We start from the raw sequence: 13,786 nt of genomic DNA, 5'->3' as shown, positions 1-13,786 counted from the left end.
ATATAGAAAAGATTTATATATATATATAGAAATATAGAGAGGATGTTTTTTTGCTTTATGGAACCGGCTATACGTTGTCGTTTTATAATAGCAAAGCGCATGGTTCCCTTCGTGATTTCCGTGTACTTTTATCGCTCGCTCGCGAATGATTTCCTGCGCGATGACGAGAACACACCCGAGCGTGATGTATATTCGTTTTAAACGGTGGTCGTTGGATCGATTTTCCCTCTGCCACCTGTATACTGTTACACAGTCGACCGCACACTCATACGTATAGGAAGGTAAAAGCTGTGCGAAGCTAATGGCAAGGTAAAGCCTCGCCTCGCAGTGCGCCGCGTAATTCGACGGCGAGGAGCTGCGCGTCAACGGGTGAATTTGTGACTTCCGCTTTATATTCACGCACAATTAAAATACATGATTGGAAGTTTGTGCGTGGATGATAACGCGGACATTGTTCACGTATCCGTGTTACGTGTGTGCGATTTGTAAAACAAAAAAAAGAGCCACGTTCTTGCATTTATAACGCGAGTGGTGTAAAGTAATTAATTACTTCAGCGTTAAATTAATTACAATTATTAAGTGGATGATTGTGTCATTCCGATAATCAGTATAACAGATTGTAATACTGGAACGCGTGCTTATCGCCAGTGTTCATCGGGTGGAAAAATACTACTATATTTGTGACGTCAAGCCCGTGTAACTCGGATTCGAAGAGAAACGACACCCGTTTGCGTGAAGAAGCGAAAGATCGCTCGAGCAGAATTTAGCGGGCATCGGGAAATGTTTCCTTTCCAATGCGAAAGCTTTCCGAAACACACGTCGTTGATGAGATAAATTTTGTAATAAAATTTGATTTCTGACCGATTAAATTGAAGGGGAGGTTGATTAATAAATTTTAATTCTTTAATTGTGGTTTCACTTGTCATAAATCAATGTAAAGATATTGGTGCAATTCGATGGAGAAGAAAATTTGTCGTGACGGGAAATGTGATAATACTCGCTTTGCGACACGAACAGCGCGCGAATAACTCTGATACCCGCGATTTGTAAGATCACGAAATCGATAAAATGAAGTGGAAGAAAGGAACGTGCGAGTTTCTGTCGGAGAAAACGTTTCTCATAATAAAAGATGATTTGAAGTTTTTGAAAGGTAATGTGCTTTCATCGTGTGTTTTATTGCATATTTTATCGCAAATTTATCGATATGCATATTAATAAGCTGATAAATTATTCAAAAAATTAATTTTTAATACAATTATCATAGTTATAAGCGAAAGTACTCGATTGACATTATCTAATAGATATTGTAAATATTTCTTATACAGAATGTTGAAAATAGGGTTCAGAATTTATAGAATATAAATCTTTTTGGTTAATTGATAACAGATTGATAACAAAAAATATCATTTTTATGCAATATTTTATAAATAAATTAGAAATATTTTTTCTGTTAATCTATCTCTGAAATAGATGAATTCTGATTTTTTTATATCGATTCACAAAAATAAATGTCAATCCATTAAAAAAATCAATATTTATTTTCGAAACAAAATTTTATCATAATTGAAATGATTTTATTAAAAAAAATAATTTTATTTTGAAATAAATATTACTTATTAATATTATTATTATTATTATTCCTAGTATATTTTTTGATATTTTCAAGTTTAGTATTTTCCGATATATCTAATTTCCACACATTAAATTATTAAATATTTAATAATTCCAGTATTAATCTGATGTATTTAAAAGAAAGAAAAACAATTATATAAATTTTTTACAATAATTATAGTTTCTCTAATGGATATTAACTGAATATACATTCGCGTGTAACGACATCGGTACACCTTATCAACGATAGATCGTTTAAATAGGTGCGACCAAGAGAACGGACGGCGGGAGGATAACGCCGAGAAATGCGGCGAACACCGGCACCTGGCCGCCCAAGATGAAGCGCGTGAACGCGGAAGAGCCGGAGAGGCCGAAAACGGCGAATCTCTCGCGACCGAGCGTGCTGGACCCCGCGCTCGTGGACAAGCTCGACATGTCGCTGCTCAGTAAGGAGCTGCTGTGCAACTCGATGACGCGGTTCCATCAACCGGCTGCGAACACCGACAAGTCGATCAACGGGGACACGACGGCGTCATCGTCATCGTCATCATCATCGTTGTTACTGGTGCCATCGTCGCCATCGGCGACACGACGACGACGCCGCCGGAGCGCCGCCGCCGTCGCTGCCGCGACGACGACCACCACTTGTTCGTCCCGCTCCGAAGACGCTCCTCCAGTGACGCGCCATCAGCGACGGAGTTTCGAGCAGATTCGCGAACCGCGGATCGCTACAGATCGTCAGATGGAGGAGATCGACCGATTGCGATCGCCTAACGGAAGTCAAAAGATTACGTCACCCATAGGCATCGCGACACGAAACCCCGATGTCAGGAAACTCGACGATAACAATAATAGGTCGGTGATCTGATTTATTAATAGAGCCGTGTATTTTCGCGAAAATAGGAAATTGAATAAAAATTATTTATTTATTTTTCTTGAGGAGATAATAATGAGAAAATTTCTCAAAAATTTCTCAAAAATTTCCATGTGGATACGTCAAAAATAATAATGTATCTTTTACAGTTGTACGCTCCCTTACTTATAAACATTTCTTTCGAATGTTTTCAAACTTTAACTTTGTAAAAAATACATTAATAATATAAATCAATTATTCTATATATATATAAAAGATATCGAATGTTCACATTTAATGGTCATTGAAACTTGAAAAAAAAATTGTGAATTATATCCTCGAAAAATAATTATGGTGTCAATTTAAAGATCTCTCAATTAGATACTGTATTCGCATCTGATGATTAAATTAAAAATCGCAATACTTGTATATTTATATATACTCTGTACGATTAGAAACGGCTCTCTCAAAGTGCTATCCACGGTGAAGAAGAAGAAGAATTCGCGGGCTGGTCTGCCAAGCGATTTGGAAATCTTCACCGCCGCCGCATCGACAGCGAAGAGCGCTCCGGAACCCTGCAAGACCTGCGGACGTCCGGATCAGCCGGAGAGATTTCACAGTCATCCGAAGGGCAGTCAGACCAAGATCAAAGACATCCCGACCTCGACGTCGACGATGAAGCCGAAGTGTGTAGTGCCACCGGTGCCTAAGTCTATCCAGAAGCCGGTGGCGTTGAACTTTCGCAGCGATCGAAACAGAAACAAGCCGGACGAGATTGAGACGATACCGGTCGTTTCTCAGGATCGTCCTTCCCAGGACTCGAGCCAGCAGGTCAGGTCGTCGTCCGCATCGATGAAACGGGGTCCCAAGACGGTCACGTGCTACATCTGCGGCCGGGAATTCGGCACCGCCAGTTTTCCCATACACGAGCCCAAGTGCATGGAGGTAAATGGCTTCAATTGTCACATCCTAAACATTATAATTAATAATTATTAATAATAATTAATAATAAATATTAAGATTAATTAATAATTAACGCCTATTATTTATTATTAATTATCATTAATAACTATTATAATAATAATTATTCAATAATTTATGATTATTATTAACAATAATTAATAATAATTGCATGAATTTATAATACATTAATGTGTGATAAAATTTTTCGTAAATTCAGTTTAATTGAGAAGATAAGAAACTTCATAAAGCTTAACACATCGCGCAAGTCATATAATTAAGCATTTACTTTTATAAATCAGAAATCTCAGTTCGATCTCTTCCATAATTGACAAATCATATAGCTTAATTAAACCTCTTGAAATAGAATTAAAGCGATTAATCGAGGAATTGCCGTAGATTAGCTGACAATGAATAAATTCCTCTTCACGTGTGACGTCGGAATTTCATCGCGGAAGCGACGCAGAAAGTTTGTAATATAATAGCGTCTCGATAATGCGCGCGTGTAATAAGTCAAGGCCCTTTCGCAAAATCGATGGCGCGACGCGTTGTACGGCATTAAGTTCTCACAGATGCAGATTCGTGCACAGGTAACTGATGTCCTATAGTACAGGTAACTATAACGCACTATAAGCGATCGCCAATTTGCGCATTCTCTTATACGGGGTGTCTTCGATCGACCGACTGACGCAGCAATGTTATCCTCTCCTTATCTCGTCGTTCGTTCGCATCGCGATTCTCGTAATCGATCAACAAAATTTACATTTACGCAGTCACCTCTAACTCGATAGGTATATATATATTTTGAAATGACAGGCATTAAGGAATACGTTGTATGTCAACCGCAATAGCAATGCCAATGTGCTGCAATGTAAAATCGATACAACAGCTGCATGTCGTGCATAAATCGTCGCATAAGTCGTGCAAAAATTTGTTTGAGCGTTTTTATTAAAAGAAAGAATTTCTTCTTTTCTTCAAGAATTTTTTAATAATAATAAAATTAATTGATTATTTTTGTATTAAGAATAATAATAATTATTAATATTATTGAATAATTATTATTTTTCTTTTTATATTATTGCATTCATATGTATATATGTTAACGTACACTGTATACTATATATATTTATTGGGTTGATGCAAAAGTTCGTCCCCTTCTTTTATTAATAAAAACAAAAAACAAAAAACAAGACGAGCTTTTGCATCAACCTAATACTTGTTCAATAACAATGTGTTATTATGTAACTTTTTCTTTTTACTTAAATGCAAATATTTTGATTATAGAAATGGGAACGCGAGAATAATTCGCTGCCTCCGTCTCAAAGACGACCCAGGCCGCAAAGACCCGTGGTCGGTGTCGAACACAGTGATTGGAATGCATCCGCTTGGGAACAGAGTCAGGTAGTTAACTCCTTTTAATTAAGAATAGCAGTGTTAATAAGACATTACGAGGCGATTATCTTTACGCGAGAAGCGTACTGCGCTGTTTTCGCTTGAGCGGACGTCGGTGTCCGCGCTTCATTAATCTTGTCGGACGGCGACACAATCTTCGTTGCCCGATGATGTAAGAAACGATTTATAGGATGCGCACTCGGAGATTCAGAAGCTCTCAGAAACACCTCTCACCGCAAGTTAAAATCGATCTGAAAGAATTCGCTTTTATGAAATTGGAGAATCAAAATTAGAAATCAATATTAAAATTTTGAAATATATTGAACTCGCTTTGTGTCTAGAATTGAGTTATAAATCATAATAAAAATATGTATCGTGTATCGTGCCGTTTGTAATTCGAATGCGTAATCCTGTGGAATATTAAAGATTGCTCTTTAACATCTCATATGCATCTAACTTGCACGAACGCATACCAAATGAGAACCGTTCAAGCGGGCTTCGACGATTAACAAGAATTTGCGTAAGAAATCAGAATTCTGCATGCGACGAATGATAGATTGATTATTAGATTGGCAAATCTTAATATTTTCAAATCCATCCAAGAGTAATTACAAGCAAACAAAAGAAATTTTTTTAAAATAAATGATTGTTCTCGGGTTATTTCGTAATTTGATCACCAGCATTTCTATTAATGTGTGAAATAATTTATTTCTTTATATAAAATATAATATATATTTAAATACTGGATTGTCGCGATTTCTGTAAATAATCAACGATATGAGAACATTTGGATTCTTTTACCGCGCGAGTATAAAAATGGTTATATATATAAATGCAATAAAATGCAATATATGATTGTGTATTTTATTTGAGAGTATTTTTTTTATAAAAATGTTTTAAACATAGGCGAGAACTTGGCATCTTTTCTTTTTTGAAAAAGAATGATCAAAGACACAATCACTTGGATTTTCTTTCAGGAGCAATTAGTTCCATGCGCAAAGTGTGGAAGGACATTTTTGCCGGAACGACTGCCGATCCATGAGAGAAGTTGCAAGGCTACTCCCAAGGTATTAAGCTTTTACTAAACCATTTTTATATTTTATTTCTTTCTCATCGACACCGTGTTTTTCTAGAACAACGAACGACTGGCCACACCAGCGACTGGGCGCAATGTTGTGCCACCAACTGTTCCCTGTCGGATTTGTGGACGAAATTTCGGCACCAGAAGCATCAAGATCCATGAGCCTCAATGTAGTAGACGATGGCAGCAGATGCAAAACGATTTGGCGAGCGAGCAGAAAGATCAGCTGACCCTTCAGAGGCAAAAATCGGCCAAAAACCAGGAAGGTTCACCATCGATATATCCGGTGAGTCCTTACAGAAAAAAGCGCGCACGCGCGCACACTTAAATTTTTATAATCGATCTTGTGTTATATCTTATAATATATATGTTTTGTGCGAATAAATCTTGTTCTTATTGTTAGTAATTAGCCTTTTTTCAATAATTCTAATATTTAAAACAACTTGTTCCTGTGTAGTACTCTGTATAAACGATTCTGTTTTGTCATTTGTGAAATAAAATATTCTTACCTTACGCAAAGTGTATGCGGTTGTATTGTGTACAAAATAAAACAGAACTTGCTATTACAATTTTAATAAAAAATAACGTGCAAGTAGCGTTTTTCGGATGAAACGTTTAGTAAAAGAGGAGAAGAGAAGAAGAGAGAAAAAGACGCATAAACCGCTTGATTTTAGGATTTATCACAAAAAAGGACCATCACGTGTTACATTTGTGGTAGAGATTTCGGATCCTCCAGTATTGCCATTCACGAGCCGCAGTGCCTGAAGAAATGGCACGCCGAGAATGACAAACTGTCACCGGCCCGAAGAAGAAAGGAGCCGCAAAAACCGGACGTCATATACATACGTAAGTCAATGTTCTCGTCTCGATAATATTCTCATGCATATATGTGTAAATATAACATGGAAATAAAGCGTCACAAAAACAATCATCGGAAAAACGTGCAGTTAAAGTACATAGGTACACTTAAAAAAAGAGTTTGATATTTGAACAAAAGATACGCATGATTTAACCAAAAAAATATATTTTTATATCGCTTTTTATATTATTATTAGTATTATCGCATATTATCGTGTATTGAAAAAAACGAAACACATTCGCAGCATTTTCTATTTAAATATGAAAAATTAAGCTTTCAGGAAATAACGGGAAAAATATATTAATTGCTTGATAAAAGTTACGATTAAATGTTTAATATATAGAGAAAGGGGCATATGTTTTTTAAACATATATAAATTTTATTCTCTTTCTATACAATATCAAGGCGAATAAATGCCTTAAAAAGTGATAATAAATAATATTTGAAATTGATTTTTTCGAAGTTCATAAGAGTATTTCTTCGATATACACATTTGCCCTTTCGCATATATTTCTGTCTCTTACCTTGAGATTTATTCTGTCCGCTGTCAGGGTCAAGAGTAGTACGTAACGCTCAAGTACTTATATAGTGAATCAATCGGTTACCGAAGCAATTACGCGTGCATGTATGATATATGAATCCGTAATGTCCGTTTATGCACCGCCGTGGAATGGAAGTGGGTACAGTCCTAATTTATTATACACGCTTCGCAGATTATTCTCGGTTAAAAGTGCCACCTACGATGAATAATAATTCATGACAAAAAAACGTGGCAAAAAGAACTTTTCGCTTTTCTTGTACCTCTTAATTTCATATACAATAAGTATACAAAAATGTAATTAAGAGATTAGAATTTTAAAATCCAAGAGTCGCAATGAAAATATAGGATTCGCAGGCTTTTAAAAATTTAAATTTTCTATAGAATTTGCTTCGACGTTAATATTTGTTACAAGATTGAGGCGATTCGATTTGTAGCAATCATACAGATTAATTACTATTGTTTCCCGATTTATTTTCGATATAATTCTTCAAGTACCTATCCAAGATTTTTCCTGCATTTTTCAAGATACGATACAATCGGCAATGACGACTTCACTGTTCGCAGAAGATTCCAGCACGGGAAATATGATGTTTGATCAGGCGGCGACGGCAGAGGCCAATTGGATGACGCATTTGAGCCAGCTGGTGCCTTGTAAGCGTTGTGGAAGAACCTTTAATCCGGATCGCGTGAACATTCACGAGAATAGCTGTAAAGGAAATCGTTGAGACTCCATTGCACTGCGATTTGCTCTTTTTGTTTAATTTTAGAAGTTCGATTTTGGGTGGATATAGATCTAACTATGAACAAGCGGTAGAATATATATAACAAATCGCTAATATCTTTTTTTAGAGGTGATTCTCATCTGTGTTTTTATATGAAGACTAAATATTATAATATATTAGCTCGCCACTTTTGTAACAGTAGAGTGTTCATATGGATTTGTATAGTTCTATTTATTAACTTACTTTGATTTAGGTTTGCATTTACGTAATTCGAGTTAACGATTCCTCTTGTTTTCTCGTTTAAAAGTAATATAGTCTCTAGCTAGGAGACTCAAATATATATATGCAACACTTGACGTGTACTTTGCGTGAACACAAATGTTATTAGATACTGTTAATAAATAGTGTTGGAATTAGGCATGTATAAAATACACGTTATATTTCTTAGATAAAAGTTAATTTTATCTACAAGAATACATAATGTATATATACAAACAAATTATCATTACTCCAGTTCGCGGATTCTTCTGTTAATTGATATTATCTTAGCGAAAATAATTGATCGTGCGATTAAAAAGTTTACACAACACAGAGTGACTTTGTAATTGAAATAAATAAAAAAAAATTTTATAAAATAAATTTTATTTTTTGGAGGGGAAAAGAAGAACTTACGTTGCGAAATCTTCTCAGGAGGAATCATAATTCGGTTCGCAAATATATATTATAATCGACGCGATATTTTTCAAAACATTTTACTATCTAGATGGCAGTAAGTGCAAGAGTGCTTTTTGAACTGCGTTCCAAAACTCCACTCAATTAATCCTGTTGAATGCAATGCAAGCAATGGTTGCATTTAATATAACGTCGTTCATTGGACGCACAGTGAACGGTTACTCATGATTGGTTTATCTTTTAGATTTTGGATAAATGTAAAGCTATACACCAATCACGAGCAGCTGCTCACAATGAGCAGTTGCACTAAATACACTTAATGCAAGACGATAGGAGATTATGGAAGATTCGCATTGCATCAGATATTCGATAATCAGAGAGTTCGTTTTTCAAGAACGAAAATGTGTTAGAATTTACATTTTTTATTAAATATAAATTATCATATGTCGAATATCGAACACTTTAGATTGCAAATAAAACTTAAATCGAGCATTCTCGAGAAAAGAGATATTAGATTGATGAAAATTTTCGACTGTAATTGATCGATCATCAGTTAAGACTTCTATATATGTCTCCATTCTGAAGCAAATAATAGAACTAATCTTTTATCATCACTATCACGTTATACGATAAGTGTTCCCGGCAAATTTTTGGAAAAAAGTGGGAGATTATCATTAAATATCGCAAAATATTTCTCACCAACTGATGTGTGTCGATGTATCCAGTTTGCTCGTTGATTGACACTTTCTCACATTTCCCACATTGACGAATAAATAAAGAAAAAATTGTAGGTTACAATATTAATTAAATGAAAGAGCGCGAAAGAACGAATGTCCACACGCACACTGGACTTGCGAGAATTTAAAATCTCGCGTGGAGGAGCGCGCCTGCGCGCATCGCGCCGCGATCCGATTGGCCGACGCGGCGAGGGGCCGCACGCTGCCGCACCGCGGCGCTTTCGCCACTCATAAGAGGCGGCGTTCGGGTGCACGGCGGATAGCCAGTTCTTTCCGAGGGAGTTCGCCATTGTTGGTGCACGTATATTTCGAACCAGGCCGTCAGCAATCGGACAACATCCAAGATGGTACGTAGCCGCGTCACGATGCCACCATCGCGATTGCGGTCGCGCGATCCCCGGAGACGCGCGGCCGCGAATATTTTTCTCCCCGGGATCGCGATCTCCCTCGCCGTTCTCGCTCGCGACCTCGAGCTCGGAAAGCGCAGGGAACCGCAAGAGAGTCCGTCCTCTCTTACCGTCTCGCTCGCGTGAACGGAGAATGAACGATTACTCAGGATTGCGCAATTTTGTCGCGCGTGGAATCTCGCCCAATATCCCGGGTTTTCGGGCACGCCGAGTCGCATCACGCGGATCGCAAACGTCGCGGGGAACATCCTCGAGTCTGGAAAAAAATTTCATCGCCAGCGTCACGTCCGCGACGTGTTCCGAGCGGAAATATGTTTCGCTCGCAACTCGCAACGTGTCATGGTGACTGTCGAGCAACGTGCTCGAGCGCCTAGCGTGATGCTTCCCTCGAGATTTTCGGCCACGCGACTCTCTATGTTGATCGATGGATCTGCCCACAAGCGTAGAAAAATGTATCGTGAGAAAAAAATTCCCAATACCCGCGTCGAGGTAGCGAGATAGACGGGACGCTATATGTAGGGAGATATCCAGACTGGAGAGTCTGGATCGCATACCGGAGTTAGATATCACGAGAGAGACGCGAAAATTTCATCTCCGCTATATGAGCAGAAATATTTTATCGCTACGCTCTCTCTCTCACTCTCTCGTCGACGTGTCATGGTGCAGCCTCGTGTCGACATGCGAGGCAACGTGCTTTGATCTTTCTTTCCCTCGAGAGATCTTGGTCGACTTTAGCGATGACGCTAATCGAGAATCTGCGCGCGAGATAATGTGCGTCTACTCGAAGCGAGGAAATATAACGTTAAACATTTATTAATTTCGACACTATATTCTTCATTTATATCATCTTGCTATTATGTTCCGATTTATTTTTCGCTTAATCTATCTGCTTAATTTCAATTTCGATTTTAGTCCCTCTTCTCTTTTAGCATTTTTCTTTTATATCTATTGTGTCAATCGTGAAATTTTTTGCTGCTTTTTCTTATTTCACAATGAACTGTTTTAATTTGCTTCTTAAATTTATTTTTTCTCTCTTTTCAAGCTACTATTGCACTTTTATTGCGCTATATTTTATCATATTATTTAATCGTGTATGATTATTTTATTTTTATTTTGAAGTGTGTAAATAATTCTTTTTATCAATACCAATTCAGAATATAAATTATACATGAATATTATTTCTGTTTTTGTAGATTTTCTTATATAGATTACGCTTAAAAACAACTTATATGCTGTCGTTTTATTTTTAGAAGTACATTTTTCTTTTTACTTTATCATTAGCTTGTGTATCTGGTATGTGTTACTTATGTTTTTTTTTATTTTTATTTTTTTAATTTTTATTTACTATTCGTATATTGGTTTCTTTGGTACAATTGAACAGATTGATCTTCCGGCACACAAGGGTTACTCTATAGTATGTCGTTTGGTTTGCATCTGCAACTGATTGATATACATTGACAGTGTTGACAGTGCAATGGAAGAAAAGTAAAGAGTAAATGTGTTTAAACGCTGTTAGTGGACCTCTATCCTTATGTCCATTACTAATATGCTACGACGCAAGTGCTACAAATCCTTTATTTTCTTATAATGTTAGCATACTATTTCGGAGAATATATCTGTAAAATACAATTTTTACAAGGACTTTAACATCATAATATACGTTTTTCTTCTGAAATGAGAAAATAACAATTATAATTGCTCATTTCTTTCATGTTACTATACATATACATTCTATTGCATTCAATAAAATTACTGTTATTTTCTCAAATATTAATATAAAAGCTATCGTGGATATTAAATATTTTGTCAGATATACAGATTATATTCAAAATTAATAATTATTAAAGTCCTATGCAAAACCATTTGACTTTGCTATCATATAAGGATTAAACCATGATTTAATATTTTGTGTACTGTGAAAAGAATATTTTTTGTATAATTAGGGAATAACCTATATTTTTTCAATATTGCAATATGTTGCAATAAAATTGTATAAGGAGATGTATATTATATATAGCGAACAAAGCACATTGATTATTTTTTCATTATTTTATATATTATACATTTATAAATTTATATATAAATTGCATTATATTGAGATAAATTTGAATTAATTTTGGTGTAGATTAATCTGTAACTTCTTTTTGCATAGAAATGAGAAATGTTTTAATCGTGGAAATATATTGTTGCAGGTGAACTTTACAGTAGACGAGATCCGTTCCATGATGGACAAAAAAAAGAACATCAGAAATATGTCCGTCATTGCACACGTCGATCACGGAAAATCAACTCTGACCGACTCCCTTGTATCTAAGGCCGGCATTATCGCCGGTGCTAAGGCCGGTGAAACCCGGTTTACCGATACGCGCAAGGATGAGCAAGAGCGTTGTATCACGATTAAATCTACGTAAGTCACACCTCTTTGCACTATTATATGGCGATCAATCTTTAGATCTTATATTGCTCATTATTATCATTCGCTGCTTTCCTTCTAGCGCTATTTCCATGTTCTTCGAACTTGAAGAGAAAGATTTAGTCTTTATCACAAATCCCGATCAACGTGACAAAGATGAAAAGGGCTTTTTAATTAATTTGATTGATTCACCTGGACATGTAGATTTTTCAAGTGAAGTCACAGCCGCCCTTCGTGTCACTGATGGAGCTCTCGTTGTCGTTGATTGTGTATCTGGTATGTGTTTTATATAATTTTTTTTTTTTTTTTTTTTTTTTATTTACTATTTCTATATTGGTTTCTTTAGCACAATTGAATAGATTGATCTTCCAGCACACAAGGGTTACTCTACAGTATGTTGTTTGGTTTGCACTTGCAACTGATCGATATACATTGACAGTGTTGACAGTGCAATGGAAGAAAAGTAAAGAGTAAATGTGTTTAAACGCTGTTAGTGGACCTCTATCCTTATGTCCGTTACTAATATGCTACGACACAAGTGCTACAAATCCTTTATTTTCTTATAATGTTAGCATATGATTTTGGAGAATATATTTGTGAAATACAATTTTTACAAAGATTTTAACATCATAATATATGTTTTTATTTCGAAATGAGAGAAAAACACTTATAATTATTTTCTTGTTTCTTTCTAGGTGTATGTGTACAAACCGAAACTGTACTGCGCCAGGCGATCGCAGAGCGTATCAAACCTGTTTTATTTATGAACAAAATGGACCGTGCACTGTTAGAACTCCAGTTGGATAGCGAAGATCTCTATCAAACTTTCCAACGTATTGTTGAAAATGTTAACGTTATTATTGCGACGTACTCTGATGATGATGGTCCTATGGGTGAAGTTAGAGTATGTACAATAAATCTATTTTCACTTTTGGATGATAACTATTATTATACCTACAAAGTGTCTATTTAAATATAATATATTTGTAAAACAGGTAGATCCCAGTAAGGGCTCTGTAGGTTTTGGTTCGGGGCTCCATGGCTGGGCATTTACTCTAAAACAATTCTCTGAGATGTATGCTGAGAAATTCAAGATCGACGTAGTGAAACTTATGAACAGACTGTGGGGCGAGTCTTTCTTTAATCCCAAGACCAAGAAATGGAGCAAACAGAAGGAGACCGATAATAAACGATCCTTCTGCATGTACGTTTTAGATCCGATTTATAAGGTAAGCACTCTCTTAGTCTTTTGTTATCTAAATTCAATTATGATCTAGTATCACCTAAAAGTTTCAAAAATTAAATTTATTTCTAGGTTTTCGATAGTATCATGAATTATAAGAAAGAGGAGGCAGATACTCTTTTGCAAAAATTGGGAATTGTGCTGAAACCCGAAGATAAGGACAAGGATGGTAAAGCTCTATTAAAGGTAAATTTTATTTCGAAAATAAGTTTTGTATGTTTTGCGATATATACTTACTATAAATATACATGTCATGATGATAATTTTATATTGCTTTTTTCTGACACCTCTTCCG

The 13,786-nt window shown here is 36.0% G+C and overlaps 2 protein-coding genes and 1 long non-coding RNA gene across 6 annotated transcripts in view; 2 read left to right on the top strand and 1 right to left on the bottom strand.

The window, feature by feature from the left end:
* Positions 1-7: 7 nt before the first annotated feature.
* On the top strand, positions 8-8,654 carry LOC115239893. 3 transcript variants are annotated; one of them, XM_029814727.1, is made up of 8 exons: positions 8-1,150; positions 1,875-2,466; positions 2,920-3,409; positions 4,709-4,825; positions 5,794-5,883; positions 5,950-6,183; positions 6,572-6,743; positions 7,865-8,654. In XM_029814727.1, the coding sequence occupies exons 1-8, from the start codon at positions 1,069-1,071 to the stop codon at positions 8,020-8,022; spliced, it is 1,935 nt and encodes a 644-aa protein (XP_029670587.1). In that variant the 5' UTR covers positions 8-1,068; the 3' UTR covers positions 8,023-8,654. The 3 variants fall into 3 exon arrangements, with proteins under 3 accessions (XP_029670587.1, XP_029670585.1, XP_029670584.1); XM_029814725.1 differs by having other exon boundaries at positions 7,862-8,654; XM_029814724.1 differs by having other exon boundaries at positions 7,823-8,654.
* On the bottom strand, positions 4,835-9,509 carry LOC115239896. Of its 2 annotated transcripts, none has more exons than XR_003884685.1 (3): positions 9,391-9,509; positions 7,281-8,003; positions 4,835-5,067 (listed from the first exon to the last, which is right to left on the bottom strand). It is a non-coding gene; the product is annotated as an uncharacterized LOC115239896 (long non-coding RNA). The 2 variants fall into 2 exon arrangements; XR_003884686.1 differs by lacking the exon at positions 4,835-5,067 and having other exon boundaries at positions 7,098-7,493; positions 7,793-8,003.
* A 142-nt stretch (positions 9,510-9,651) lies between these two features.
* The window catches only part of LOC115239864 (translation elongation factor 2), a 10,609-nt gene continuing 6,474 nt past the window's right edge, over positions 9,652-13,786 (top strand). Inside the window, exons 1-6 of the mRNA XM_029814645.1 lie at positions 9,652-9,775; positions 12,028-12,242; positions 12,331-12,524; positions 12,944-13,152; positions 13,244-13,477; positions 13,564-13,677. Coding sequence (XP_029670505.1) covers positions 9,773-9,775; positions 12,028-12,242; positions 12,331-12,524; positions 12,944-13,152; positions 13,244-13,477; positions 13,564-13,677 — 969 coding nt within the window. The 5' untranslated portion in view covers positions 9,652-9,772. The remainder of the gene's footprint in view (positions 9,776-12,027; positions 12,243-12,330; positions 12,525-12,943; positions 13,153-13,243; positions 13,478-13,563; positions 13,678-13,786) is intronic.

Source organism: Formica exsecta, unplaced genomic scaffold (assembly GCF_003651465.1).
Source record: "Formica exsecta isolate Colony F162 unplaced genomic scaffold, ASM365146v1 scaffold4, whole genome shotgun sequence".
Taxonomy (NCBI): Eukaryota; Metazoa; Arthropoda; class Insecta; order Hymenoptera; family Formicidae; genus Formica; species Formica exsecta.
The sequence above is the reverse complement of the archived record's forward strand: the minus strand, read 5'-3'. Positions and strand labels throughout refer to the sequence as shown.